This window comes from Euprymna scolopes, chromosome 31 (assembly GCF_053919585.1).
Source record: "Euprymna scolopes isolate OS-2025 chromosome 31, ASM5391958v1, whole genome shotgun sequence".
Classification (NCBI taxonomy): Eukaryota; Metazoa; Mollusca; class Cephalopoda; order Sepiida; family Sepiolidae; genus Euprymna; species Euprymna scolopes.
In genome coordinates, this window is record NC_136512.1 from 35,725,571 (window position 1) to 35,751,031 (window position 25,461).

The window sequence follows — 25,461 nt, forward strand, 5'->3', positions numbered from 1 at the left end:
GCGTTGTTAAATATCAGTGGCAAGTGTATGTTCAGGATGACTGGAAACAATACCGAGATAAGCGGAGAACCCATACAGCACCTAGATTTCCCAAATGGTCACCCATCTGGTAATAGCCAGGCTCAACGTTGCTTAACTTCAATGATCTGACGAGAACCAGTGTGTCAACGTGATTGTGCCATATATTTTGCCTACATAACTCCTGAAGTTAAGCAAAGATGAGGCTGGCCAGTACCAGATGAGTGACGATTTTGGGAATGTTAGGTGCCGTTTATGTTGGAGACAACTCCTGTTTCTAGTATCACGCTTGGTCGTCTTGAACCTGTCTTGCCATCAGGACCAAGTGTTTTTGGATAGGAGAGTGTGATAGATGCAAGTCCGCCACACTTTAAACTAATTCAAGTGCAAGTCACAGCAAAAAGGAAAAGGGGAGATAACTGTAAATACAAACATCTGTTTGTAGGGCTTATGTATAGGCCTATAGCTAAGGTAATATCATGTAATGACAAATTGCCGAAAGAAATTATCGTATTTTTAGCAAAATGTGCAATATTTATTGATTATTTCTTTTTCGGTATCGATTCTTCAAAGCATTTCCTAGTTAATGGTAACTTAGCAGTAGTAGCCTCACTAAAGGTACGTACAGCACCTAGCCTTCCTAAATGGTCACCCATCTGGTACTGGGCAGGCTCAACATTGCTTAACTTCAGGGATCTGGCAAGAACCGATGTGTCAACGTGATTGTGCCGTACAGGCAAAAATATATATGTATATAAATATCGATTATAAAAACAAAAGTGCACCATTATAAAGTTCATTCTTCACTTAATAATCAATGAAAAATTTGTATTGATTGGATAATTACTTGATAATACTACTTCCTTTCATGCCTATTGTATACAAAAATGGCTTTACCTTTTAGATAGAGGTTTATAAAAAGAAAATAAGCCACATTTTTACTTCACACACACACACACACACACACACACACACACACACACACACTAAAAGAATGCCTGCCATAAGATAAGTAAAATTAATTCTCCGGGCAAAATAGTTTTGCATCATTTTTATGTCCCCTTATGAAGATTAAAATCAAGATATGACACTTAAAACATTATATCCAGAATTCTTATTCCAATTTTGATAAAAATTCCATTAAATGAGAATGATTCTAAAAAAAAAAAAAAAAAAAAAAAATCTAAAATTTAAGGCTTAAGCTTCTTAAGAAATTGAAATTCAGGCTGTCTATAACTAAATCATTTTAATTAAAATCTGAAATATTCGAATTTTCAAATGGGAAGTTGTCCATATCTTTTAAAATACTCCAAAGAAAGTGAAATTTATTAATTGATGTCCGATACTTATTGTTAAAATTGCACAAAAATTGAAGGTATTTAAATTTTCACAAAAGGTTCAACACTATTTTTATTCTCTTTACATAAAAATAAATTGCACTAAATATAGCCCATGTTGCTACTACTTACACGTCGCGGCTGTTCCAAAATCCATAATGATCGATTAATTAGTTTAAGGCTGAATCCTGTACATATAAGCAAATAAACATATACACATACCTAATATTATGTAGATGTCGGTAAATACCAAAATATAACTAACGTTTTTTTTTTTTTTTTTGTTTTTTTTTAAATATTTTTAAATAATTTATTGTAAAACCAATCATAATCAAATAAATGAAAATCATTCAGCAATGGTTGTCTAAATTAATTTTATTTTTTTAAATGCGATATTAAAATCGATGTTTAATTTATTAACTCTTCGTGCGAGTTCAACACAACAACGATGACATCATCACTAACAGAAAAATGAACGAACGAAGAAAAAGATTTAGAAAAATCGCATTTTTCTGGAGTTGAAATTTTTACCTGATAGGCATTGTATATCTGTTAAGATTTGCTAGGTAATTTACAAAGAAAACTATCAACAGTTATTGTTTTGTTTGTTTAATGAAAATGAGTTAGATGATAGTACTGGATTGACCTCGCCAAAGACGGGTAATACAAGAGATGGGGTGGGGGTATAGAGATATATAGAGAGATAGACAGATGTAGCAAACTTTTTAGATGAGGGTTGATAATTCGTATTATTTGGGTTATTCCGATTACTGTTCTCATCTTGAGTGTTATTTTCAAAACATTTCGGACGATGTAAGCTCCGACCTTCTTTGTGCATATATTGTCAAACTCTGAAATCTTTTACACCCCGTAGATGAAATAAAAGGTTCCGTCCAAAATTTCATGCAGACTCCAGAGTTCGTCAGAAAGATGCACCAGAATAAAAATTTAAATAAATGATTACTTTGAAGGGGGTAAACAGTTTCTTTGAAAAATTTAGCAAAATTAGCGCATAGAGTATTATACATAACATTAAAGAGTATGAACTTTTTGGAGTTAAAACCAATTTAGTATTATGCAAGTAATAGAAACAAAAACACCTTTTAATTTTTTTTTTTTTTTTTTTTTTTTTTTTGAGCGATACCATACAAAACCTGTCGATGTGGGACAATACGAAAACCTTGATTGTAAACAATGAGCACTGAAACGGACTAATATCTTATAGTGAATTATAAAAATAATTTATTTTAAAAATGAAAGTATTTTTAAAAATATTACTTTCCCAAGATTTATAACAGATAATTTCAAGAAAGCAAGTTTAAATTAATAAAATTTCTTTCGGGGATAATGAAAGTACTTGTTTCGTTTCAGATGAACTTAGTTTCGTTTTTACATAACACTACTTCGTTGGTTGTAAGCTTCCATTTTGTAAAACTATCGATTATTTTAATATAGTAACAGATTTCAAACGTGGTTATCTTCAGATTACACGCGTTGTGTCGAATAGATTTTAAGTCGAAATGGTTTATATATATATATATATATATATATATATATATATTAGATACTAGATAGATATAGATTTTTTATTTGTTTTTGTTAGCGATACTTTCTTGAATGAATTCAAGTATTTATACGAAAGTGCATTTTTACCTAAATGCTTGTTGGGAATAATTTTCCCATTGACCAATCTGGTACCCCCTTAATGGGGAGCGGCATATATATTATTTTTAAAATATAATTATCCACTGACATGTGTTTCAGCCTACAAACAATTTTATCGTATTGTTTAAAACTTAGGTATGTGCAAAATGAATAGTCGATGCTCAAAATGTATGACAATTTTGACCCCTCCCTTTAAAAATTCACTAAAAAATCAGAAAATTAACTAATTTTAATGAAATTTTCAATATTTATTAAATAATGATCACGAAATGATTTGTACAACTTCAAAATTAGTTGAATTTGTTAGCTTCCGAATGTCACCGTGAAAACATTATTTCATTATAACTTTTTTCTTTCCTTTTTGGAAATAAACTGTAGGCTTTAATCTTTCAAATACAATCAAGACGTAGTCGGAAACCTACAAAAACGTTATGATAAACCGGTTTTCAAAGCTATGTCCCACTATCTTTTTTCCGCCGTTATTGCCTATAGTTTATCCCTTCGAACCATTTACCAAATTTTTGCTGTAAATATAAAATACGGCAATTGTCTAGAATTTGGAACACAGAAAAAGGCGGAAATAAGCCGATACAAAAAAAAAATAAAAATAAAATAAAAGTTACTTTTTTACTCTTTTTTGTCCGTTTTTTTTTTTTTTTTTTTTTTACTTTCTTTCCACCTCAGCATTCACCGTTAAATTGATAACTTTTAGAGGTTTTCAGGTATGCTGAAAACGAATATCACATTTAAATTTGGGGCAGATAAAATAGTTTTCTGGATATTAAAACTTATCATCAGATGTAATCCATTACGTTTTTCCCCAACTGAAAAGTACTAATGCTCAATGCGTGTTACAAAACACCCCTCCTCCCCATGACATTTATTAATAAACATTGGAAAAAAAAATGTCTTAATATCTAGAAAGCTACTTGTCTGCTCCAAATTTAAATGTGATATTCGTTTTCAGTATACTCGAAAACCTTTAAAAGTCGCCACTTTAAAGGTGAATTGTTAAGGTGGAAAGAAAGTAAAAATTTACTTTTTTATTTTATTTTATTTTATTTATTTTTTTTTTTTTTAAACTATTTTTGTCGAAAATATGACCAGATCACACGAAATAATAAAAGATATGTCTTCTGTTCCTGAAAATCACCAAAATCTGTTCTCCGGGGCGAAAAAAATATATGCTTATATTCAACACTGTTTTAAACAGAACATCACGGGGTCCGATTTTGAATCTCGCTAGATTCCGTCACTCTGATGAGTCGTAGACGACGAAACACGTGTCAGTGGATAATTATATTTTAAAAACTATATATATATATATATATATATATATATATATATATATATTATATTATATATCTTAGAGAGTTAGGAGAATAGAGTAAATTCAATTCTATAAGAAGAAACTTCTCGGTATAATATAAAGCTCAACAAATTTCATTGGAGTTTATATATGAAACAATAAGATTGGAAAATGAAGAAACAAAAACAATATATTGGTGAATATAGAACGGTTCGTTTATTTAATAAGGGTATACACACATTTAGCTGGGGGATAGAGAGGACTCTTGATACCATAGCCCTCTCTATTCACCAACTAAATGTTTTTATACCTTCATTAAATAAACGAACCATTCTATATTCACCAATATATAGTTTTTGTTTCTTCATTTTCCAATCTTATTGTTTCATATATATATATATATATATATATATATATATATATATATATATATATATATATATATATATATATAGAGAGAGAGAGAGAGAGAGAGAGAGAGAGAGAGAGAGAGAGAGAGAAGGGGGGTCGTTCCAAAAGTAAGGCTTTCTACTTTCTAACTCAACACCTAAACCGTTGAAGAGCTACAAAAACGGTACCATGAAAACGAGCGACCCTTTGTGCTCCAGAATCTATTTTTCTACATAGGCACCACCATTCTCAAAGTACTTTTACGTGCGATGGTTGTAAAAGTCCGGGACGCGCTTTCTCACTCACATCGTCGTCATTCTGATATTGACGAGCCCATCTAACTGTGCTGACATCAATTGCGTCGATTTCGTAAACGTTCAACAGGCGGCAGTGAATGTTAATTGGTTCACGGTTTTTTTTTGTTTTGCATGGAGGAATTCGATCGATAACGCATATCTGCTTCTGACGCATGTCCTTCTTACAATCCCACACCGTCAATATCTGCAACAGAGATGAAACTTTCAGGTCATGAATGCATAACAATTAGCAATCCTTGTAACCCACCATTCGGAAAGAATAAAACATAGGAAGCATTACTTTTGGAACCTCCCTCGTGTGTGTGTGTGTGTGTGTATATATATATATATATATATATATATATATATATATATTGGGTGCCCGGCGTTGCCGGGTGTTTGGAGGTGCATGCTGAGCAAAAAAAACAAAAAAAACGGTCAATTTTTTTTTTTTTTAACTTAGACCCCTATTATGACCACTTATAATTTATTATTTTGGGCTCAAATCAAGTTATTAAGTTAGATCCATGTTCAAGGAACCTATATCTAAAATTTCAAATGTTTAGACCCAAAATTGGCGGAGTAGTTTGGTAGAGTTCTCAAATGTCAAATCGTTGAACTTTGACCCCTTAACAGCCAAAGTTCTGGCCGAAAACCGATCACAAAGATTTTCCCCAAATCTCAGTACCCTGTATGTCAAATTTCGAGTCTGTAGACTTAAAATAGAGAAAGTTATTGCGTAGGGAAATGTACACAGACAGACATGTTCACTTATATATTATTCCTATAAATTCGTTTTTCTTTTGTGTGTATTGATATTCATATTAAAAAATCCTTTTTTCTATTTATTTAAATATTTATTTAAGAAAAATCACAAATTTTACAGAATTTTAGGGTTAAAATTATATAAAACAGGCAACTAATTCTTTTTAAATGTGGCATGAGGCCAGAAAGGGTGTGGGGGGGGAGATGGGTGTCGGGGGTCATCCACTTGTCTATTCCCTATCACTAGTTGCAATCACCACAATACCGCATTCACTCTAGGAGTTGGATCTACTTAAAGCCCCAGATGACAATATGTACAATTTTTTTTTTTTTTTTTTTTTTTTTTTTAAATAAAATATATAATGACTTTATATTTACAATGAAATAATGACAAAATGGAAATTGTGATGTGTATGATATATGCGGATGAAATTGTGATGTCTATGATATATGCGGATGATGGGCGGGGATAACGAGAGCCTTAAAACACCCCAAAATAAAGAAAAATAACAGTAATAAAAAATAAATGAACCAAATAAAACGTTAAACGGTGGATGTGTTAGTACGGACCCACCCTTACCTATTTAATTTTGAAATGCTTCCTGTTTTCCGGTATCGGCCGAAAACAAGGGAGCACTTCCTAAGAGGGAGTGGGCACAGCTACGGACAAAATAAAAGGAGGGGGGGGAAGGGATATTCGGTGACCTCCAAGAAAAATAACATCGGGACGGGTTTGGACTAAAATAAATTAATCAGGACTGGGCTTCTTTGGAGGTATCCTAACACCTAAAAATAAAAATTGGGGACATGGACCTCATTTATACCAACTAGCTAAGGGACTGATCCACTACGGGATTATCTTGATCTGGTCTGGGTGTTGCTTTTACGGTCGGCGTGTGCCATGCCTAGGCAGGGAACACGTACTCAAGCCCGTTTCGTACAAACGCACATAAACTAGCGGTGTGAATCCACCTCCTACTAAACTGTGAGCGAGATAACCTCCTTCTATCGCATCTGATTTTGATTTTAAGTTGGTGTTTAAAATACAAAATCAGATCCCGATGAGAAGGCGGCTCCCCCCCAGGCCCTATCTCTATGCTTGAAACCCACACTACCAGTCTAGCTACGGCCAAGGTCGCTAGGAACACCATTCGTTCCTCCCTAGGCCACAAGGGATCTGCGTTGTAGACAACGGATGCTAAATCCAGGATCGTCACCTGATCGGGGACGATGCGAGCCGTGACCTCACTGACATACTCCCAGAATTCACGGAGCTTGGAACAAGTATAAAAAGCATGTTCTACGGTTTCTAAGCTATCTTCGTCGCACCGTGGACAAAAGGGACTAAATACCATACCAATTCTAAACAATATGTCATTGAGGGGTAGAGCGTTTCTAACCAATCGCCAGGTCAGGGAAAATTCGGAATTGTTAAGGTATCCCCGGCCTGGCGCCCAATTCTACAGAGAGCGAACCTCCCCCTCCGACAGCTGCAGCCGCTCCCTAAGCGGGTCCGAAGCGGTCCCCACCACTAATCCCCGATATAATGCCCTTCTAGGCTGTGCAAGGTCCAAGGACCCTGGCATCGCTCTAAGCGCATTTCGGCATTCGTTGAAGAATCTTGATTGCCCTCTCGGCCTTCTTTGGCATTCAATTAAATGATTGGGGATAAGGTCGGGAAAAGCTGCACCGACCGCGGGACCCCAATCAGACTCCTCAATCAGAGTTCTACCCAGGAACGCCAACCTTTCAGCATTTTTGTGGCTAGCCAGGTCAGGCATGGATCGTGCAATTGCATTCATCTGCAGAAGATCTAGCTAATTTGCATATTCTTTTAAACATTCATTTTAATTAATTCCCTATTAGTTGCTTCGGTTTTCTAATGGGATAATCATCTTTAGTTAACTATTACGTGTAATTATATTCATGCAGATATTCTACATGATTTATACTTGTATAATATTTGCGTAAAATGTTTATAGTAAACACAAAATTGTTTCCATATATATATATATTCATGTATACATATATATATATATATAGAAATATTTCTATATATCTATGGAAGTGAACGTGTCTGTCTGTCTGTGTACATTTCCCTACGCAATAACTTTGTCAATTTTAAGTTTACAGACTCAAAATTTGATATACAGGGTACCGAGATTTGGGAAAATCTTTGTGATCAGTTTTCGGACAAAAATTTGGCTGTTAAGGGGTCAAAGTTCAACGATTTGACCTTTGAGAACTCTACCAAACTCCTCCAACAATTATGGGTCTACACACTTGAAATTTAAGATATAGGTTCCTTGAATATGGATCTAACTTAATAACTTGATTTGAGCCCAAAACAATAAATTTTAAGTGGTCATAATAGGGGTCAAAGTTTTAAAAAATTGACCGTTTTTTTTTTTGTTTTGTTTTTTGCTCAGCATACACCTCCAAACACCCAGGCAAGGCCGGGCCGAAATGCTAGTATATATATATATATATATAGCGAGAATTATTAGGTCAGGGGACTGAAAACACATACACTTTTGAAATACGGAGATAATATCTGGAGAATGGTTTTCTGTAATAAAACATGCTATACTTTCGTCCGAGCCAAAATGATTAGATCCAGTCTTTTGTGTCATATTTTCTTTCCCTATGAGACCATCTTCCCAGGCATTACCTTTTTTCAAAAAAGTACAAAGCGCCCTAATATCGTGAATAAATTGCCGACGAAACTATATATATATTTTTTTTTTCGTACTTCCAATGAATAGGTACTTACAGAGTTAGTCCACAGTATTGATAGCGGATTCAGACTCAGTGTCAGAAATGGCCGAATAATATATATATATATATATATATATATATATATATATATATATATATATACACACACACACACACAAAAAGTTCTTTAGATGATTTCCGGAAACTGGAAGCAGACATTTTTTATGTTGCATATAATTAAGTAGTATTTTAAGCATTTTTTTTTTTTTAATAGAAGCCTTTAAAAATATATAGGCAGGTAGGCAGAAAAGTAAAGTATTGCTTTTGATAACAATTTTTGAATAAGTGCTTTTGTCCACGCTCAAAAAATGTTGGAAATTCTTGACAATTGTCCAAAATACAAAGTTTGGAAAATGCCAATAAGCACACGTACATCTCGTAAATAAAACAAAACAAAAACTTTTTCATGAACGCTATAAAGAACCCCTCACCTGGTAGCCCCTGATTGGGAATCCCAGTTTTAAACTAACAACCCAATTTATGACCAATTTCAGCGGATCATAAGTGAGACTTTTTAATTGAATGAAATTTATCACAGTTCCTCTCTTCACTACACAAGGAAGAGTTTGGTTTAGTGTGAAATTCTTAACGTTTGCCGAGGCGCTCCTAAAGTTGGGGAGTGTCAAGATCCTTTTTCAGTGTCTGCGAGAAGGAAACGATTCAAAAATCTGAATCATTTCGTAATTTTCTAAAAATACGAAATGACCAAAATAGGTTAATTGTAAAATCAATAACCGTTCCATTTCGTTTTTCGCCCATACTTTTGATAAAAAGTGATTGTTGCTCTTAAATTTGTACTTTTAGTCGTGAAATAAAAATGTGCATTGACATAAGAAAAAAAAAAAATCTTTAAATATAAACTTTTATCGCTGGTTGACAATTTTTATTGACAATTATGAAATTATTACGTCAAACTTCTCATTGTTCAAATCTACGAAATTTAAACTAAAAGCAACAATGAAGGTGGTGCATGACACGAAAGATGGGAGTCTAGGATTGTAGAGTAAATTAACTTATTTCAGACACGTTGGGGATACGTCTCAGACAATTAGTCTGACAGTACTTCTGATCCTGTTCAATACAAAGCGGTTCAACCTTCCTTTTTTTTAGGAGTACCCTTATCAAAAAATGTCGACGGGGGTGTTAAAGCATTTTTCTAAATTCTATAGTGCGCTAATCCTAATGTACAGACATTTCAACTTACACCTGACCTTGTATCTAACCTTATAGAGAGATAAAATTAAAAGTAGAAGTCGGGGTCAGATTTTTAAATTTCTGAAGAATCAACAATCTGAATATTGGAAAACTTTAAAATCAGGATTTGGAAATTTGGAGACTCTTAGGAGTCAGATCTTATACCTTCGATCCCGCAATAATCATCAATATTAAAGCATTTATTGAGCGAATTTCTATCAGTATTTTGTTTTATTTTTTGATACTCCAACGATAACAGACTCACGTCCGCCATTTTGTTCTGACCAAAGCACTCCGTACTACACGTATTTCGAAGTAAAACACTTTAAAATAAGTTAAAACAAAAAATCTATCCAAGTAGGTAGAAGAGTCATTTATATTTCCTTGAGTAACATTTATTTGTTATATATTTGTTTCTTGGACACTTTCAGTTTGTTGTCTATATACTAATTAAATGGCAGAAAAGAATATTAATCGCTAGCGATTAAAAACTTCAAACTAAGAAAAATGCAATTTTACTTCCCGAAATGAGCAAAAAAGCCGGCGAATTGTTGCATTAAAAAGTCACCTTTTCTGAGATGAGGCAATAAATAAATAGAACCAATTTCCAAACTAAAAAGACAAAGGAATTTGGTAATTTTTTCACAAAGAACCAATAAGTCAGGTGATTGAAAATAACACCCACTTTTGAAATGCAAAGGTAATGCCTGGAGGATGGCTTTCTATAAGAAAACAGATGCTATACTTTCGTCCAAACCAAAATGAATGATCCGGTCTTTCGTGTCGTATTTTCTTTCCCTACGAGACCATCTTCTTAGGCATTACCCCCTTTCAGAAAGGTACAAGACGTCCTCATTTCATGAATAAGTTGCCAACGAAACTATAGATTTTTTTTGTACTTCTAATAAATGAGTACTTACAGGGTCAGTCAAGAGTATTGGTAGGGCATTCAGACTTGGTGTCTCAGAAATGTCCAAAGTAGTTTGATTTTATAGAAAAAAAAATGTGAAAAGGCAGTCAGCACTAAACATACAGATTATGTTGAGGGTTTCCACTCAAAGAAATTAAAGTTGAAAAAAAAAAAAAAAAAAAAACATCTAAAAAGTGGCTTTCAAATCGTAAACTGCTTCGGTCATATCCGAGACTAACTCGCTAAAAAAGCAATAAATGTCCATTCATTAGGAATACTTTTATTATTTCCAAAGTGACCTTTTTTCTTTTTTTTTTTTCTTTTTTTGCTGCCTCTGGATTTTTCCTCACGTTGTGTGTCGAACTCTGCTCTCATGGAGAGGTCAATTAACACGGACGGGCCATTCTTTTTGTGGTCGTGCCAGTGAGAGAGAAAACATTTTTCGCGCTTCCTTTTGTTGTTTGTAAACAAAATTTGGAGTCGTTTAATTTCCAAAATGAGTGAGGATGAAGGATAATGGGTTTCTTTAGGGTTAAACTTACAAAGGAGGAGGAGGGATTAAAAAGAATAAGCACAGCCTAGATTTCTTAGGGTTTTTTTTCCACATTTAACGCGAATGGCAATTTCTTTTGTTCACGGTTCATTTATACGACATTGGTTCAGTAAAATATGAGGCACACATGAACCAGAATTAGATTTGTGTTTTTTTTTTTTTTCAACCGAAAGTGATTCTTCTTAACTGGAGCAATTTTAGTTTTGCTCCATCCAGAGTGCCTGCATTTGAAAAAAGAACAACCCTGTGTCTAACTTTTCTCTCGTGGGGACTCAACTAAACAGAGATTTTACTTTGCCGATAGAACTGATAGACCACCTGCGCTCTGATCCCCACTTGTCTGTGAAACACAATACGATGGGGCTATTTCCCAGCTGACTATAAGTCGTTTTTCAAGCCTAATGTAAATAAGATCTTGTTGAACCGTCCTCTTATATACAATAAACCCCTACTCAAGTTCCACTATCACCGATCATCAGTGTTGTGTCACAGTCTATCGAACACTGAACACGTATCCTCGAATGTCCCTTGAGGCTTGATAAGAATTGACCCCCTTGTAAAAAAAAAATATCAATTCTAGAGAAATCACTTTGGTGGACATCCACTGGACCTGTACAATGCACACCCCTCTTGTACATTATTATTCTTTTAGTCTTTTTTTTCCAATTTTTTCAGCGAATCATTATCGATTTTACATTAATCTATAAGATTATAAAAAAAGAGCAAAAAATTCAATATTTCAATATTTGTATTGGGTGATCACTTTCTAATACATTTTTCAACTAAATTGATCCCCCATACCACTCAACCAGAACACGCACACCCCACTTATATAAAGGAGTTTTCATTTATCAATCTAAAGGCAATGATATTAAGACCTTTATTACACAATGTATTCCGTATCATTTTTACTGGTCACCATGTTTGTTTTCGCGCACACGTATTCAATCTACATACACACACATATATATATATATATATATATATATATAATGGTAAATTAGTGTCCAATCGAGAATAATCTGCTGAAAAAATTAAAAGACGAAAAGAAAAGAATGGGGGGGGGGGCTTGTACAGGTCCACCATCACTTTCAATAGTTTAAAGACTTCCAAATTACTTTAGGATTTCCTGTTTTCACAGGATGCAGAAATGTTTGCGTCGTTCGTTGACGCTTCGACATTAGAATGTAATTTTGATCCTTGAATTTAAAAATTGACCGATAGTGTGTGGCTAGAATAAAAGTTTGGTAAAAGTAGAGTATTATGGTTCATTTGTGTTCGTCTAAAAAAAAACACAGTATTTTTCACTGCAACATTATATTTGCTAGATAAACAAAAAAAATTTAAATCGATAAAAAGGCTAACATATTTCCCCCCTTTTTTCCAACAACTCTTCCTCTCCTAGTTTTACCCTTAAAATAAGTCCTACATTCCAATACTACTACGACAGTAAAGATGAGGATATTTTTGTTTGAAGAAAGATGGAGGGGGGGGGACTAGTACAACTTGTTTTTCCATGGCCGGTGTAGCTCTTGTGATGTAAGGCGCTTCTTCCCGGATCCAGGGCCGCACTATCAGTGGGGAGAGCTGAACTTTCCCCCGCGCATTAAAATCCAACTAGTCTTATTTAATAAGACAAAGTCGGATTTAATAAGACAAAGTCGGATTTCAAACAGTCTAACTTTGTCTTCATAGAGATGAAAATAGGGACGAGAGAGGATCAACGTGCAGTATCAGTTAAATATAAAGGAGGAGGCCATCCTCCAAAACATTACGTCCTCTTTTTGAAAGGAATGGAGTGGCTTCATTGCCAATCGCTGGATACCCTCGTTTACGAAGGAATGCCGACAGAAATATAAAGGTTCAGTTGTCGCCATCTAGAGTTCCTCTTTTCGAGGAGCTGGATTTCTCCAACATTAAAAACCGACATTGAGTTTTACATTAAGCTCGTTTGAGGGAAGACATATCATATGAATCGGAAGATACTATTTGTTAGCACTGGTTTCCAGATATTTTTCTAATCAGAATTCTTTTTAGAAAGACATCGGGTACTTACGGGAGGGATCACGTGAAGGTTGCTAAGTGAAAGTAATCTTATGGAACGAATTGGATCCGTATCGTTAACTACTTAACCACCATCATCTCCCTCAGGGATGGGACAAATAGGGGCAAGAGGGACCCAAAGGACAGTACTTGTTCAACATACAATCATCCTTCCAAACGAATGGGCGCCTTCATTCGGATAGGAGAGCCGACGGAACTACAAGTATGTTATACATGTTTAATAGTGTCTCTTTTATGGCGGGGGGGGGGGCGGGCTTTCCCCCAGCATAAAAAAAAACGACGTTTAGTCTAATTTTACACTTGTAGAGGGAAGCAATAAATGTGAACTACAGACAGCGACAGAGGGGAAAGGGAAACTATTTTTTAGTTTTCAGTTTTATTTTACAAAAAAAAAAAAAAAAAAAACAATAAATAAAACAAGGTGGGAATATTCAATGCGTGGAAGGCATTTATTTCTTTCCCACAGGAAGAAATGTGACAAGGGTCGGAAAGTAGGATCGAAACGTCAGCGCTTTAGAAAAGATGCCTGGACAGCCCCGTCAGCATTTCCCGGTAGATGAGCCTCAAGCAATTAGCAATAAACTAACCCCTTCTTATAGTCTAAGAGGGTGTAACTTAACTTCTCAGGACAAACATCATACCGCAATCAAGATGGAAAAGGTCAATACAAGAATGGTAAACTGTTGATTTTGATACAGAGGGGAAAAATCCCCAGAATGTATAATAAAAAAAAAAATAAAATAAAAAAAGTGCTAAAACATGAGGGATATTTATTTAAAGAGGTTTTCTGTCACGCGAGATGAATACTCTTATACTTTACAATGAGTAGTAGTATTAATACCATCGACAGTAGTAGTAGTAGGTTATTACCATGGTGACAGCCTCTCTTTACTTACTCCAACGTTAGAAAGACTAGCGGTAGTTAACCTCTCTTTCTCTCATTTTTGTTCGTAGTATCACCATGGTTACACAAGCGAACGGTGATGTGAAAGGAGAGACAGGTGATAGTCGACTCTTCCTCCATTTAAATCCTTAAAAAGATTACATTTCATTCAACATACATTTATTAATATCTGCACTCTCGCCTTTCACTTCCTTCCCCACGAGACAACGTTGTTTTCCTTTCATTTTAATGTGGGAATATCTAATTCGATCATAAGGGGACACTTTGAACTGGAAAGGAAAATAACCTGTATAGTTCCGCCACAACACTCCCTCGCGAATGGGGTGCTTAAAGTTACGGGCAATAATACCCCACCCCCACCCCATAACGAGGGAAGATTTCAAACTGATTAGATACTTTGCTATAACGCGAACATTAGCAACCCTCTTTAATTGCCTCCCCATGAGATCAGAGTTAGACATTTAGTGTTTCTATCAGTATTTTGTTTAATTTTTCACGTTTTGAGCTACTATCGAGACTCCCCGGCCGACTGTCTAATGTCAGCTATATTTTTCTCGTTTTAAAGACTCTGCACTACCTGTATTTTAAAGTAAATAAACGCTTTAAAATAAGCTAAGACAAAAAAAACTTCCTTATGTACATAGAGTAACTTTGGTAACATATATATATATATATATAATATATAAAATATATTTTAGTCATCGACATACAGACCTGTTTCGTTGTTTCACAACTCATGAGTGCCGCTAGACTAACACCTCTCCCAAGCCGAGAATCGAACCTAGAACCGTCGTGATGACAGTCGGCAGTCCTACCCCTTGACTACGGAATCGGTGGCCGAAATTAAACTATCCGAATGCGTATTTAAATAAACATCCGTCCGCTACTCGTAGAGGGCTCAAACGTTTTTGTTTGTAGTGTGTGTGTGTGTGTGTGTGTGTGTGTGTGTGTGTGTGTGTATATTTAGGGGGTTACTTTTCACTTTGTTATCTATATTGCAAAACCCATTATAATAATTAAAAAAAAAACGCAATAGCTGTAAGTATTAAACGAAATATTTGAAAATCTTATTTGAAAAATAATTTAATCACGAAATTAAATCATTCAAAATGCATTTCGATTTCTCGTACGCAATTTAAATCTTTTGGAAAAAAAATGATTCACTTCGTGACCCTCCAAAATTTGAAAGCATTTTTTGGTACTCAGTGATCCGTTCTGAAATAATAACGTTATTATTTAAAAAGCCATTCTTAACATGGGGAGAGGAGGGTGTTTTGTACCTATTCTGTACTTTAACCTTACAATTGAATTTAATAAAAAAAACATCATAAAACTTTAATTAAACTTGGAAATACGATTTTAAAAAAATAGCGCGGATCACTCTCTGCATTAGCACCCATTTATTATTATTATTATTATTATTATTTTATTTTAAAGCTCTTAGCAAATGCTGAACGATTGAAAGGTTTAAGCTTTTACATCCGATCATTTTTTTTAAACAACATTATCTTAAAATCAAAGTTTTTTGGGGTTTTTTTTTTTTTGCCTTACAGAATTTAAACCAAACCAAATTTTGTGTAACTAAACCCAAAACTTAAATTAGGGTTAGAGTCTCAAAGAAAAAAAAGTCAGTTTTATAACAATTTGGTTTAATTAGTAATTTAATGAGCAAGTTAAAGCAAACAAAACATTAAAGAAAAATAAAAGTGAAAGTTTAAAAAAAAAAAAAACTCCGTGACAACCCAGAATATGTAGAATATTTGCACGCACGCGCGTCTTGTAACTCAAACACTAAAGTGTCAAAATAGAAATTGTAATATTCAGCCAGTTTATATTTTCGTCCATAGTTTTATGATTATCCAGATAAAGTAAACATATTTGTTCTATTTCTGAAATCATGACAACAATGACAATTCTGAAAGGATCGCCATTTTTGTTATTCATTTCATAACAGAATGACAAAATTCGATATAAGTGGTGAAAACAGACAAATTGTGAACATCATGTTGCGACTCTTTCAAGAATATATACACCTTATTACTCTAGATAATTCAACCCAGCGTGTGTCTACTATGACTCATCTTTGTTGTTGTTGTTCAAAATCTAAATTCATTTTGGTTTCGGAATGTTTTAGTTAAAGATTGATTAAAGTTGTATTATTCAGGCTACAGCTTTCAGCTTTAAATGTTATTTTTAACGTTCCAGCCGATATAATCTCCGACTTGCTTTGGGTGCGTCTTATTGAACTTTGAAATCTGTATGGAATATCAAATTGGATCATTTATTTTATCCACGGAGATAGTGTTCTCATTCCGTCAGCTATGCATGTACTGAGGATCGAACCTTCAACCCCCACAAGACTGTCACTTACAACCTTTTTCGCCACAGAATCTACATGACAGACTCATTCAAGGCGGCATTAAGAATGTAATTAAGACTCACTTAAAACTATTGATCCAGTCATGGCTGACTGGATGAGAACAATGTATCCCCGACATTTTGTACAGATTTTAGAATTCGACATGACACTTGAAAAGGTCGAAGATTACATTGACCGAAACGTTGTGAGAATAGTAATTTGAATAATCTAAATTGTTCGGTGCTTATTTTCAAAACAAAAATAGAGAAATATTAAGTTTTAATGTACGTACCCGACACGAATAATCAAGTATTTTTTTTTAACTAAGAACATAAAATTTTATGAGGAAATGAGACCTTATGTTATGATCTGGCATGCTTAATATCTAGAGGGAAGACAACTCAATTTAAAGTATCGAGATCAAAATCAGCATTGTAATGGTTACACTTTACTATTAAAATAGAAAAAATGATTTCCTATATAAAAAAATACGTTATCAGATTACATGATTTTTGAAATATGACATCTTCGTTCCGTGACAGGTACGTAAAAAAATTTTGTCTGCAATTTAGTTTATTTTTTAATAGATTTCATTCTAATTAAACACAAAAAGCAAAAGAAAAGTGAAAGTAAAAAGAAACCGGACAACGCCGGGTAAATAAAGCTAATCATTTTTTTTTTCTTTTGGTCCCCCTTCCCCCTAAAACGGTTAGCGGAAATGGAATTTCTTTGATCGAAGCGGCCGCAAAATTGGAGGATTATTCTGGGAATTGGTTGGAGAAGTATTATGAGTGGAATCCAATTTTATCCCTGGAAATTCCTGCATTAAAAAGAAAGGAATACAAGAAGATTCCTCCTTTGGAAAAAGAGGTCATCCAATTCCCGTTGAAGTTTTTCTGTGTAATTTGATTTGTTTCGTTTTTTAAATATTAAAATGCCCGGCATATTTTTTGGATGTTGACTTCAACAAGGAGTTTTTTTTTATGTGAGAGTCGGCGTCGCATGTCTTCTTTTTGGGGAACTGGTTATCGTTCAGTGAGCGATTCCAGTGCTTCCGAAAGAGACTTATGGAACAAAAATAAATATTGGCTAATTTATAGATTAACACTGTTTAATCACTACGAGCTTCTACTTTAAAGGGATTACGTGTTAAATCTGAAAAACACGATAGAAAGAAAAAATATTTTAGAATATACATATTTTTTTGTTTTGTTTTGTTTAATCGCATATCAACCCTTTTAGAATATACAGTGGCCGATGTTCCGTGCATAAGTTCAACGTAGAATAAACCCCCAGTCCCCGATCATTCTAACTTTTTAGGTTAGTTACCAATACAATTTTGCTATTAACCCCCTAATGAGAAAGTCAATGGTCGTAAAATCACATGTAATCGCCTAAAAATGTAGCAGCAGCAGCAACAGCGCCCTAGTAACAAACAAAACACAATTTACTCTTCATAGCAAAAAAAAAAAAAAAAAAATTTTTACACTACCCAGCGTAGTATAAATACCCTAACCTCCCCATGTTAAAAATGGCTTTTGAGGTTAGGAGTGTTTATTCCGAAAGCCGTTCTTAGCATGGGGAGGTTGGGGGTGTTTATACTACGCTAGGTAGGTACTGTCGTAAAAAAAAAAAAAAAAATACCACAAATGTTAACTGCCCTAAAAGCATGGACAATGGCAAAACATTGTTAATTCACTACCCGCCGAATAGCGCAACGGTTGGAAGCTCCGACTGTCATTTGGGCGGTCGGTCGGGTTTCGATCTTGGCTTTAGGTAGTTGCTTGCCTCGCCGCACTCACGATGAGCTGTAAAACAGCGAAAATCAGTACTGTATGTGGATTTTATGCGAAACTAGACCCCACTCTAAATTCTAAAATAACTTGTCTCCCTTGTTTTTCGCCATGTTTTCGGTGATGTTAACGTAAAATTACATTTATTTAGGAGGGGGGGGCAGGATGTTACAGCACTAGCAATACTAAAACTGCCCCGGTCAAGAAAGACCAAACCCGACCTCTTAAACTTTAAATTTAGCCAGAAATGACACGTGAATTGATAATTCGAGAAGTTCGAAATTATTTTCGCATTTTGACGTAAACACTATATCCAGTTAGTGTCCACGATGACCAGTTTTGACCACAACGATTCCTTCGTGGTCGTGCGAAATTCGCAATTCAACCTTATAAAGTCCAGTATCCTGGGTTCTCGTGTTGCTCATAAACCGAAGACGAAAAATAAAACAATATTCGACAGCATTCCTACACAAAAATCAAGAATGATTTATTGTTACTTCAAAACAGTAATTACAATTTTACAAAGAAAAAAATAATGATTTTTGTTCTCTCGCTTATAATACGAAATCGTGTTAAAAGTAAACATGCTTTGAAATTTTATTCAATTTAATTAAAAATGATTAAAAAAAAAAAAAAAAAAAAAAAAGTGAATGATTGAAAAATACCGGCATTTTAAAAATTATAAATTTAAAAAAATATCTTCAACCAATCAAATGGATTCTTTTCAAATTTCAGAATATATAGTTTTGCCGAGGGTGTGTGTGTGGGGGGGGGGTATTCAGAATTCAACATCATTTAAAACAAGCATAGGTACAAAAAACATCTTACGAAACGAAACATCTCACGAAACGAAAATGTCATATTCCAAAAATCAAATAAATTGATCAACTATTATTTTAGCTGTACCTACCCAGTAGTACCCACCGTTAGCCGGGAGTTTTCCATTTTGTTTCAACTATTAAAAATTAAAATGGCTGGCTTGTCTAAGAAACAAAAATGCATTCTACTAGATTTAACTTTGTAATATTTTTAATGGGATTTTAGATGCTTTAATTTAAGTGAGAAACAATGTTGGTACTCCTCAATTTTATTTAGAGTTTTGAAAACACTTTCTGTGTTTACATTCTTCGTCTGCTAGTGATATGATGTATGTCCTAAAAGTTACTTCTGATTAATATTTATCAGTTTTAAAATATTCTGTTATTCTGAAAAAAAAAAAAAGTTCATTTTTATATTTTAAAGCTGGTAGACTTTAATCAGAAGTGATGTTTCCGGGACACTAATGGTGATTGGTGCGACCAGCTGACGAAGAGTGTAAACAAAGACGGAAGTAGTGGGTACATTTTTACTTACTTTCCACCTTAACAATCGCCTTTAAAATGACAACTTAAGGTTTTCGTGTATGCTGAAACATATCGCATTTACATTTTCCGCATATAAGTTTTCCGGATATAAAGCAATGTAATTCCTTATGTTATAAGCGGTGGGTGGCCATTGTTGCAGTTGCACATGCAAGCACGCGCATATTTCTGACATACATAAAAAAACAAAAAAAAAACAAATGAACAAAGGATTTGGTTTTCGTAAAAATATATATAATTGAATTATTTATATACTATAAGTGAAACTAAGAAAAATGCAAGTCCGCCAAAAGTGGACAAGACAAAAATATATTCAGATTTTTTTTTCGTTAACACCGGTTGAAATATAACTTAAAATTTGGCAGGCATAGTGGGAAATTTCAATTTGACCAGTTTTTGTATGAAAAATTTTTTTAATCGATTTATATTATTTGAAATCTTATTAATGAAAAAGATTTCATATAAGATTCGAAACTGATAAAAAAAAAAAAACAACAACTATAAGTTTGCGTCAAAAACAAGCACGTGATAAAAACATTCACGGTGATGGCGAAATTTCATATCGAGGTGCTAATGCACTTACTGATCCGCGCTATTTTTTTAAACCGTATTTCCAAGTTTAATTAAAGTTTTATGATATGTTTTTTTATTCAATTGTAAGGTTGAAGTATAGAATAGGTACAAAACACCCCCCCCCGTTAAGAATGGCTTTTTAAATAATGTTATTTACGTCCGGATCACTCTCTGCACTAGTACCCATACCGATGTTTCTAATTATAGTAACGTTTTGTACAAGAAAGTAAAGTAAGCGACTCAAAGTCAGCAGCAAACGGTGTTCTGATAGATTCAGTTCTTGATATTAAAACTTGATCTGTAATATAACTCCCGGTGAGTCTCAGTTTCCCCAAGTGTATTTAACTGTTAGAGGAAAGTACAGAATAGTTAAAGCACTCTTTCCCCATGTTAAGAATGGATTTCTAATTACTTATTTTTGTAAAATAAATAATTTAAATTAAAAAAAAAATCATTATTTAGAAAACCATTCATAAGCGATCGTTAACTATTCTGTACTTTCACCTATCAATTTAACAAGCATCCAGAGTACTCCTCTTCTCCTTTTGGGGATGTAGATTTTCCCTACATTAAAAACCGACCTTGTGTCTAACTCTGCCCTCGTGGGAAGGCAAGTAAATTTAACATAAAAATGAAAGCATTTTGTAGTATAGACAACAAAACGAAAAAGAGCAAAATATAAAAAATAAAAGTCACTAAAGACCTTACAGACCTGGATGAGATTTGTGTGTTTTAACTTAGTTAATTTTAGGAGTTTCTAAATTTACTTAGGACTATTAAACTGCACAAGTACCTTCTTTTCTAGTGTCATGCTTTTTTCATTAACGCAAGTAATTTTTGTTTTGATAAATTGTGGGTGCTAATGCAGAGTGATCCGCACTATTTTTTAAATCGTATTTCCACGTTTAAATAAAGTTTTATGTTTTTTTTTATTCAATTGTAAGGTTAAAGTACAGAATAGGTACAAAACACCTTCCTCTCCCTATGTTAAGAATGACTTTTTAAATAATAACGTTACTATTTCAGCGGGGATCACTCTCTGCAGGAGTACCAAATTGTGGTATTAAAAGAACACTAGAAAGCAATGATTAGAAAAATAACTAAAACGAAAATATTTACACAAATAATACGGTAATTTTATCACTGGTTACCCCTTAACAAAAACAAATGCAAAAATTACTTTCATGACAGGAGCGTTTCTATAAAAATACCAAAAATATAATGCAACATACGTAAGAATATATAAATAAAATAAATGCAATAAATACAGTGGTGTGTGTTTCCGGAACTCGAGTTTAATTTTGTTTGGTTGCCCCTCGGCTGTTGTAACTCTTTGCCACATTTTACAGAGCCAATATGGGGAACCATGGGGGACGATCTATATAAGCACCTAAGCTAGATAAAGAAAAATAGGTGCTTGGTGTGGTGCGTCTATACTGTACCGCACTGTATTTTTGTAATAGTATTTTCAAATTAAATTCAATTTTTACGTTATTTTTTTTGTTTATTAAATTGTTAAGTGAAAGTACAAAACAGTTTTAAAACACTTTCCCCCCTCCCCATCCCCATGTTAAGAATGAGTTTCTAAATAATAACATTATTTCAGTGCGGTAACAGAGATGCAAAGTACAGGAAGATATTACGTGAAGGGATAATTATTTATCTTAATGGATACTAATAATGTGTTTGTATGTAATAATTGGACAGAGTAAAGGAATTACTTACCCGTAAATTAAAGCGAACAAGTGAATTAACCAGACGAAGCACCATCCACAAAGGGTGATGACAGATAACCCTGTAATAACAATATGGACTATGGTCATCTCGACATGTTGGCGATGTCTTGAGAGAGAAAGAAAAAAAGGTGGAAATAATGGTAAGAAAAACCCGGCTCTTCCAATTTTTCTTCTCTATCTTATTTAGATTTTTTTATATATATATATATATAATAACCAAATATATATGTGTTTAGAAAGATGAGGTAAATAGGGATGTCTCTTCTCGGCCTTCACAGTCCAGTTCTTATTATTGTCACTTAGTTTGACGAGAGGGGGAAGGCCAAACTGAAGTGACCGTGCCGAGACGTTCTTAACAAACAGAGACTGACACACACACACGCACACACACAGCGCGCTCCTCTCTCTCCTACTGCGCATGCGTCACCGGAACTATCCCCTCTTTCACTATCCCTCTCTCTCTCTCTCTCTCTCACACACACACACACATACATACATACTCTCGCTTCCTCCCCCTCTCTCTCACACACACTCTTGCTCCCTCCCTCTCTTAGATACACACTCCCAGTCTAGTTGAAGCCGGCACACACGTTCACACTTTCTTTGCAAGGCATTTTCTCTCTCGAGTCCATACTCTTTCTCTCACTGTGCTTTCCCCGATCTCTGCCTCTCTTTCTCTGTCACTCCCGTTCACTCTTCCTATCTCTCTCTAGCTGAATTGCCGGCATTCGCGCTCTCTCTTTCTTTAATAAGGCATTTTCTCTTTCTCTACTCTCTACCCCCTCTCTCTTTCTATAATATTGACTCCCTTCTTTCTCTTACATTTACTACTCTCTGATCTATACACCTATACGTTTACTTACGTTCTCTAGTTTAATTGTCTCCGTGTCTTTGTCTCTCTCTCTCTCTCTCTCTCTCTCTCTCTCTTCTCTTTACCATCGGCTACAAACAAACACACACACATTCTCTCTCTCTCTCTCTCTCTCTCTCTCTCTCTCTCTCTCTCTCTCTCTCTCTCTCTCTCTCTCTCTCTCTCTCTCTCTCTAAACAGCAATAAGTAGCGTTTACCTTTTCATCGAAAAGACGTTTTTATTTTTGCCCTAATCCAGAGTGCTCTTTTTTGAGGAACTGGTTATTGCATACATTAAAAGCTGATCATCGTGGAAAGACAAGTAAACAGATATTATCTCTCTTTCCTTTCGGATTTATAATTAGCTCTTCCCATCTATCTATCTATCTATCTATCTATCTATCTATCTATCTATCTATCTATTGTGAGATTTCTCTCACAAGGGTTTTTCCCTCGCCAAAATGGAAGAAAACCAAACAGAAATTACAACAAGCTCACCTTAAAACTTCAGCGTAAATTTTATTAAAGTAAAAAAGGTCCATGTTACAAAAGATGCATTATCTTCAGTTATCTGCCATTATTGGGCTGGTAACATTCCTGAAGGGAATAATAGTTCGTCTTTGATAAAGGCTGGGTTGAAATTCCCGCTGACAAAGAAATGCACAGGTTGGAGATGTAGAGGTGTCTCCCACGATGGATGCTGCTAGCTGGACATACAGGAGGAGTCCTTGTAGAATCAGTCCAAATGGTGGACAAGGCAGGTAAAACCATAGACCTTATTTTCGTCTTGACAGACATTAAATTGTAACACAAGCGTGCAGATATAAATTTGCCCTACTTAAGGGCATTGGTAATTGCAATGATAATCTTCTGCTCCATGTTTAGGCATTTAAAACGTCTTGAAGCAGCAAAGTATTTTCGATTCGAGTGAGAATCCACATGTTTCCAACGCTACATCTTTCTGGATTCTGATCTGAAAAAGAATTTGGCGCTGAGAACATTCTCAGCTGTTAGTTATAACATGCAATTTGATTAGTTAAAATAAATCTGTGGGCGGATAAACTGTCCAATAAAAAGCTTGCTTATTTCTACAGAATTTTTTACAAACTGCCAAGGAAAGGAAGAAAAAGTAATGGATAATCATTACTTTTTAAACAAGATAATGATGTACTTTTAAAAAACTGTCAATAAGTGACGGGTAAGAAATTTGTACTGAGGAACTTAACATTAATACAAATAATAGCAATGAATTCAATGTGTGTCTGCTGCCAAATTCAAAATTATAACAAGTCATTCTAGTCTAACTGGAGAAATTATCAATGATAAGAAAAAGTGACTTTAAATTGAGTTGGCAACCCTGATAATAGAACCTAAGAATTAATTTGACATTTTGTCCGTACAACTCAGACACACTCACTCACCTACGGTGTCCCGCTGGTCAAACTCAACACAACTGAAATGATATCAATTATCGCATGAGTCGCAACACACCATAGGTGTTGTTCCATCATTGGTGATCGAACATGTAGGACAGAAGAAGGGGCCGCCTTATTCCATAAATTCTGCTATTGCAGATTCAGAATTGTGTTTTACCTCTAGGGGATAAATATTTTTTAAAGAATGAACTTCAAAACTGAAGCCGAGCAGACCTTATGGTCATTACCAACCAATAATTTTATTACCTTGCCCAAACCCTAGAAAGGTCAGGACTTATTCGGAGATTTGATAAGAACAATTTCACCCTACGAGACCTTCGGGGAAGGGGGGGCCGTGATCTTTAATGTTGGCATCTACTTCTCTAATTGAGAGCAAGTAGTCATTGTGCCAAATACGTCTAAATTTACTGACGAATTCATCCCTCAGTTCAAGAGCGTATTTTTATTGAGAGGTTCTGGAGAAAGATCCTCTGAACCACAATTATTGATAAGCAGGCGGGGGTGATATCCCGTCTGAAAAAAATGATTGGGGGTCAAAATATCAAGGCTTCTATCTGAAGCTGAAATAAATATTAGTGGCCTATCATTTATGACCTTTTGAACGTCCGAAAGGGTAGTTAGGAAATCGAAATAACCGACTTTCCTCCTGCCCAACAACTTTGACAGACATTGTTTAACAGTCTTAATCAATCTTTCCCATGCTCCACCATGCCAAGCAGAGTAAAGGGGAATGGCATAATGAACAATAGTAGTTGATTTGAAATGTTCTTTAAATTCGTCAGAGACAAGTATGTCTGACAATATAATACCCGACGCCAAGAATGATTTAGCATTGTCGGAATACATATGGGTGGGCACACCAAATAAGTTGGTGAACCAATAAAAGCTAATAAGAAAGAGCATGTGCTCATGTCTATCGGTAATTCCAGATGTATAGCACGTAAACTCATACAAGTAAACAGTAGGATGTACATTTTTACATCCTGATTATTATTTTTGACAAAAAAAATGTCCAGTAAAGTCCACACCCACATATTTGAAGGGCCAGACAAAATTTACCTTATAAGAGGGCAGTTGAGACCTGGAGGGAGCCTTGTATGGTACGGTATTGATTCTTTTACATATGATAAAGCTACGGAGAACAGATTTCACCACCTGTCTCCCCTGAGG

The 25,461-nt window shown here is 34.6% G+C and overlaps 1 protein-coding gene across 1 annotated transcript in view; it reads right to left on the reverse strand.

The window, feature by feature from the left end:
- LOC145255690 (ceramide glucosyltransferase-like) overlaps positions 1 to 22,440 on the reverse strand; it is a 320,637-nt gene extending 298,197 nt beyond the window's left edge. Inside the window, exon 1 of the mRNA XM_080114256.1 lies at positions 21,995 to 22,440. Within this exon, the coding sequence (XP_079970382.1) occupies positions 21,995 to 22,092 (98 nt within the window). The 5' untranslated portion in view covers positions 22,093 to 22,440. The remainder of the gene's footprint in view (positions 1 to 21,994) is intronic.
- Between the last annotated feature and the right edge of the window lie 3,021 nt (positions 22,441 to 25,461).